The following is a 6,776-nucleotide window of genomic DNA, read 5'->3' on the forward strand; positions in this document are numbered from 1 at the left end:
TCGACTCGCATCACTGGGGACAGCAATGTCACATAAAGTGCGCTGCTTGGACTTCTCCTGTTATTAAGCACATCACGTCACGCAAGCACCATTCATTAAGGCTGTTCTTGAAGATGCGTCTCATCGCTTGGAGAAAGGAGCCCGCAGGTTAATCAATAAGGCTGTAAAATAGCCAGAAATCACTCGGCAAAAGAAAGCATTAATATAAAAGACACACGCTAACTTTCTCCTGTATCAGAGATCACTTAAAGGGCACCCAATCTTCATTATACTCAGCCAAGAAGAGGCCTTATAGTACACAGAAAGATAGATGTGTAAGGCACTATATGATAGATAGATAGATAGATAGATAGATAGATAGATAGATAGATAGATAGATAGATAGATAGATAGATAGATAGATAGATAGATAGATAGACATGAAAGGCACTATATAATGATAGATAGATAGATAGATAGATAGATAGATAGATAGATATGAAGGCACTATATGATAGATAGATAGATAGATAGATAGACAGATAGATAGATAGATAGATAGATAGATAGATAGATAGATAGATAGATAGATAGATAGATAGATGTGAATGGTACTATATGATAGATAGATAGATAGATAGATAGATAGATAGATAGATAGATAGATAGATAGATAGATAGATAGATAGATATGAAAGGCACTAGATAGATAGATAGATAGATAGATAGATAGATAGATAGATAGATAGATAGATAGATAGATAGATAGATAGATAGATAGATAGATAATGAAAGGTGCTATTTGATGAATAGATAGAGACATGACAAGGCACAATATAATAGATAGAAAAGGTGCCATATGATAGACAAATGAATGTGATGGTCACTATAAAATAGACAGATGGAAATGAATGAATTACTTTGTCACCACTATTCCAATACAATCCTCCTACACCACACACAAATTTCAACAATTGCTTGAAATATACAGAAATTAAAACAATTTTATGATTCACAAACATTGATAGATAATTTGCATATATAGAATAAATGACACCCCCCACAACCACTGCGTTTTTTTGTTTTACTCCCACTACAGTCTTAACAAAAGTTTACCAGTTCAAAATCAGCTCACTCCCCTGATTAGAACCCAACACTCCTCCAACGACTCAAATTTCACCAAACATTTCCATTTTGTTAGTCCACTTCTAGCAGGTGAAGTCGAGTCTTTGTCTTTTTTTACAAGAACTTTAAACCATAACACCACATCAGTCACCATGAAGTCTTTATCTTTGGTGCTTCTTTTGCTCTATTCCAGCACTTTACCTCCTTAAGTTTTATGTCTGTTATCTTTGTAAGTCAGAGCATGGAAACTTTGGGTTTGTGGCGACTGGCCTTTACAAACCTACAGCTTTAGATAGTCAGAAAAGCACAACACAAACTAAAGAAAGATAAAATAATGTGAAAGACACCATAGATAAATAAATACGAAAGGAATTGTATGACAGACAGACAGACAGATAGAACCTCATTTGTTCCCAGACAAATAAAAATGGTCGTTTAACAGAAGCCCCTTGAATTTTGATAGATTATTATTAGTATTACAAACAGCAGACCACCCCTCAAATGCCCGCTGAACGGCTGCAAAGACAGACAAGCAGAAGCTCTCCCGGGCACACACGGGCACACACTCCTCCTCAGATTAACCTCCAGCAGTGTGCGGACAGGTCTAAGAGCCCAGAACTGATGCGGCCGCAGTAAGGAGCGCCCGCTAAATGCCAGCATACAATGTAAAGCCCCCTACCTTGAATTCCTCGAGTATCTTATAGGTTTTCCCGCGGTATTCACAGAAGTTTTTAACTTCCTTGCATTCGGGGCAGCAGCCGTTGTGCTCCACTTTGGTACACTTGGGGTGGATTCTGGGGCACTCCGGTTGGTCGCAGACAGGCCCGTCCTCGGTGCAGACACAGGGGCAGTTGGAGTGGCCAGGAAAGAACCGCTCCCCGAGTTTGTAGACGAAGCCACTGTCATCCACACAGCCTTTGCCTCGATAGTCATCAAAGATGAGGTTGTCGTTATTGGCGGTCTGGTCGCCCTCGTCAGCCGGGTAGTCTTCGTGATTGATGGCTGCTGAAGTGACCATTGCAGGGAGCGCTAAAAGGAGGACAGAAGCTACTTGAACAAGAAGAGCCATCCTTCCACGCAGACTTCCTAGACATCAAAAAATCAGGTCTTAATCACAGACCGGCGTACACAGCAGTCACACAGAGGCGAACAAGTGGCGGCTTTGGAAGCAGAAACAAAAAAACAAAACCAAAAACAGACTGCAGAGAAGCATAGGAAGTGCGGAATGTCATGTGAACTTAAAGGAAGGCAGCTGATTCACACGGTGCCGAAATCCGTCATCCACTGTTTTATAGTCGGGGGATGTGGAAATTAAAAAAAAAATAAAAATAAAAAAGGGCGGGGGGCAGCAAATACACAGGACAGATGTAAAAGGTTCTAAAGAAAAAGAAAAGCGTGAATGATGCGGCTTGACGGGTTTACACCACACGGAAAGGACATTACAAGTTGCTCCTTTCTTAGCCGCTCGACATAGAGGAGTTAAGTTCTCGTCGTACTGATGTGGTGATAGTCGGCCATCGGCGCATCTGTGTCACAAAATTCAGGATTATCTGCTGATCAGATCCCAGCGCGCTCGGGTTTTCCTTCGTAAGCTCCAGAATTTAAGAGAATAAACCCGCGGCATTCAATTATTGTGGTAGCATTAAGTAAGGCAGGCGGGATTTTGCTTTATAAAAGTGACTGCCCATTGCGACAAGGGACATTTTTCTTTCTTTCTCATTAACGCATTGGCTGGTAAATAAACGATCTATGAACGGAGCAAAGCAAAACAGAAAAGTCGGCACCCGTGGGTGTGTTTTAACATCTCAAAACGTTACGTTTAAAAGCGTGTAAAACAACGACCGGGTGAGAAAAGCAGGGGTTTGTGTAAAGAAACGGAAGCCCGACCGATGTCACTCATTGCAAATAAAGGCGGCGTCGCACAATCGAGGGGACAGCTGTTTTTTTTTTAGCCGAATGGTGACCACATACACAGCAAAGAAGACGAATGCAAAGTTTCAGCAATTGTGTACCGCCACAGACAAAGCGTGTAATGGTTTTCTACATGAATTTACAAAAAACAATCGCAATAGTCATACTTACCACGGGGGGCAAAAAACAACATCAGCTAACAAAAAAAAGTATTAATTAGGAATTAGTCCAGTTTTGGCACTCCCGTATTGCTCAGACTCATTTTATGACTGGAAACTTTACGCGACATTGTTGACAGATAAGAGAAAACGGAACACATCCCTGGTTTTGTAAGTCGTTGCCACCCCTGCAAAAATACACACGTATTTATAAAAATAAATATTTAACACAAATGAATTCATGAAGTAGATGATCAGTAACGATGCTCCTCGTACAGCAGCGTCTTTTCTTGGCTGAAGCGAAAGCTGTACCCGTGTTTGGCTTGCATTTTAGATTTCTAGCAGAAATGATTTGCAAAATCCACAAATCTTCTTTGGCAATCCAGTAGAAAAAAAAAAGTTGCCTTACGCCGTAGCAGACGGGGTTAATACTCCATCACCGCAATCTTCAAGTCAAAGGCTCAAGACTTGGGAATACTGCAGACATCTAGCTCGGAGATCCGAGTGGTGTCCTATCTATCGTCCCAGCAAAATGAGGGGAGCGGGAAATAAAAAGGCGTAGAACTGCAAAAGTTTAAAGCCTTCGACGAGAAGAAAATCTTGTAACGGTCACAAAATAATGCCGCTCCTTCCTTCGGCTATCCGGGCACATCCGCTCGCACATGACGGCGAGAAGAACTCGAACCACAATCGTCCGCAGGTTCCTCGGACTGAGCTCGCCGGCTGCGTTTTCAGAAAGGGCGGGGCGCGAACAACAACGGTCGTCCGTGTAGCGAGGCGGACTCTGTGCACCTTGCGTGTTCGGCTGCGGTTCCGTAAGAGGAGGCTTGCTCTTCAGCACCACGGACAGCGCCTGTCAGCGCCGGCTCGCCCGCACGTCATGGTCTATACATGCAGAACTGTACTGCCTCCCTTCAGCAAAACTATTGAATTGATTCTGCGATTTCTCATCCGTCCTTAGCACCGCGGCGCTCCTGACTCACCCAGCCAGAGGAATGATGATGCGTTTATTAATCAGTTAATGCTGTCTGAAGAGGGAAACTGTACCAGACAAGCAAATAAATAAGCACTTTATATTTGTATAGTTCTAATAGTTAAAAAATTAAAAAATTGAAATTGACGAATGGGTTTCTGTTTTTAAAAGTTCAATCAAATAATTCTAACTCTTCGCGTGTACACATTCGATTGATTTCATTTAAACCAGACCTACAATTTCCTCAGGCTGCTGACAGCGTCCTGCTGCTACTTCACTCTGTAGTGGACATGCCGTAAAGCGCCTGTTTAATGCAATACACATTTGGTGACAATTGATCAAGTTTGTCCAGAAGAAGGAAAAAAAAAAATCATAAACAAGCGGAGGATCACACATGCACACCAAATTAACCTTGAAAGCATTGCAGCAGTTGCTTTGGTCTTACTGAGAAAGTCCTGTAGGCGTCGCTGTTTCACTTTCTTTTATTAAAGCCTTCCGCTGACTTAACAGAAAGATAAAGAAAAGCACTGAGAGACCTGACGTGTACGAGGAGGAAAGGAACAACTGCATATGCTATACACACAGACAACATGTTGGAACATACAGGGTATGTGTTATAATATTATTATTATTATTTATAGGAATAATATTTTACAAGTATATATATTTATACACACACAACATGCTGGAACATACAGGGTATGTGTTAAATATTCTTATTATTAATAATAAGAATAAAATTATACCTGTACACACACATACACACACACACACACACACACACACATATATATATATATATATATATATATATATATAAAATTGCTCAAAAAAAATTAAAGGAACACTTTGAAAACACATCAGATCTCAATGGGAAAAAGAAATCCTCCTGGATATCTATACTGATATAGACTGGGTAATGTGTTAGGAACGAAAGGATGCCACATCGCTTGATGGAAATGAAAATGATCAACCTACAGGGCCCTGAATTCAAAGACGCCCAAAAATCAGAGTGAAAAATGATGTGGCAGGCTAGTCCATTTTGCCAAAATTGAATTGCAGCAACGTCAAATTGTACGCAGCACTTTGTATGGCCCCTGTGTTCTTGTATACATGCCTGACAACATCGTTGCATGAGATGACAGATGGTGTTGTGGGGGATCTCCTCCCAGATCTGGACCAGGGCATCACTGAGCTCCTGGACAGTCTGAGGTGCAACCTGGTGGCATTGGATGGACCAAAACATAATGTCCCAGAGGTGTTCTATTGGATTTAGGTCAGGAAAGTGTGGTGGCCAGTCAATGGTATCAATTCCTTCATCCTCCAGGAACTGCCTGCATACTCTCACCACATGAGGCCAGGAATTGTCGTGCACCAGGAGCCACTGTACCAGCATAGGGTCTGACAATGGGTCCAAGGATTTCATCCTGATACCTAATGGCAGCCAAGGGGCCTTTGTCAAGCCTGTAGCGGTCTGTGTGACCTCCATGGATATGCCTCCCCAGACAATCATTAACCCACCACCAAACTGCTCATGCTGAATGATGTTACAGGCAGCATAATGTTCTCCATGGCTTCTCCAGACCCTTTCACTTCTGTCATGTGCTCAGGGTGAACCTGCTCTCATCTGTAAAAGCACAGGGCACCAGTGGTGCATCTGCCAATTCTGGTATTCTATGGCGAATGCCAATCGAGCTGCATGCTGCTGGGCAGTGAGCTCAGGGCCCATTAGAGGACATGGGGCCCTTGGGTCACCCTCATGAAGTCTTTCTGGTTGTTTGGTCAGAGACATTCACACCAGTGGCCTGCTGGAGGTCATTTTGTAGGGCTCTGGCAGTGCTCATCCTGTTCCTCCTTGCCCAAAGGAGCAGATACTGGTCCTGCTGATGGGTTATGGACCTTCTATGGCCCTCTCCAGCTCTCCTAGAGTAACTGCTTGTCTCCTAGAATCTCCTCCATGCCCTTGAGACTGTGCAGGAGACACAGCAAACCTTCTGGCAATGACACGTATTGATGTGCCATCCTGGAGAAGTTGGACTACCTGTGCAACCTCTGTAGGGTCCAGGTATCGCCTCATGCTACCAGTAGTGACACTGACTGTAGCCAAATGCAAAACTAGTGAAGAAACAGTCAGAAAAGATGAGGAGGGAAAAATGTCAGTGGCCTCCACCTGTTAAACCATTCCTGTTTTGGGGGTCATCTCATTGTTGCCCTCTAGTGCATCTGTTGTTAATTTCATTAACACCACAGCAGCTGAAACTGATTAACAACCCCTCTGCTACTTAACTGACCAGATTAATATCCCATAAGTTTCATTGACTTTATGCTATACTCTGATTAAAAGTGTTCCTTTAATTCTTTTGAGTAGTATATATATATATATATATATATATATATATATATATATATATATATATATATATATATATATATATATATATATATATATATATATATATATATATACATACATATACACACATAAATATATATATGTAGATACATAAACATATATGTTGTGACCAAGTGCAGAATTGACAGTGGAATTGATTAATATTTGGGGCGTCAACTGGGTCCAACATAAATCAAACTAACCCCCGTCATGGTGTATTTGCCCAAGCTAGGGGCAA

The 6,776-nt window shown here is 41.9% G+C and overlaps 1 protein-coding gene across 4 annotated transcripts in view; it reads right to left on the reverse strand.

The window, feature by feature from the left end:
• Positions 1-4,289, reverse strand: part of vwc2l (von Willebrand factor C domain containing 2 like) — a 78,214-nt gene extending 73,925 nt beyond the window's left edge. For 2 of the 4 annotated variants that reach the window (XM_039755340.1, XM_039755337.1), the window contains exons 1-2: positions 3,187-4,280; positions 1,784-2,190 (exon numbers count right to left, since the gene is read on the reverse strand). In XM_039755340.1, the coding sequence (XP_039611274.1) occupies positions 1,784-2,190; positions 3,187-3,208 (429 nt within the window). In that variant the 5' untranslated portion in view covers positions 3,209-4,280. Of the gene's footprint in view, positions 1-1,783; positions 2,191-3,186 lie in introns of all 4 variants that reach the window. The other 2 variants (XM_039755338.1, XM_039755336.1) reach the window with 2 other exon arrangements.
• Between the last annotated feature and the right edge of the window lie 2,487 nt (positions 4,290-6,776).

The sequence above is a fragment of the Polypterus senegalus genome, chromosome 6 (assembly GCF_016835505.1).
Source record: "Polypterus senegalus isolate Bchr_013 chromosome 6, ASM1683550v1, whole genome shotgun sequence".
Taxonomy (NCBI): Eukaryota; Metazoa; Chordata; class Cladistia; order Polypteriformes; family Polypteridae; genus Polypterus; species Polypterus senegalus.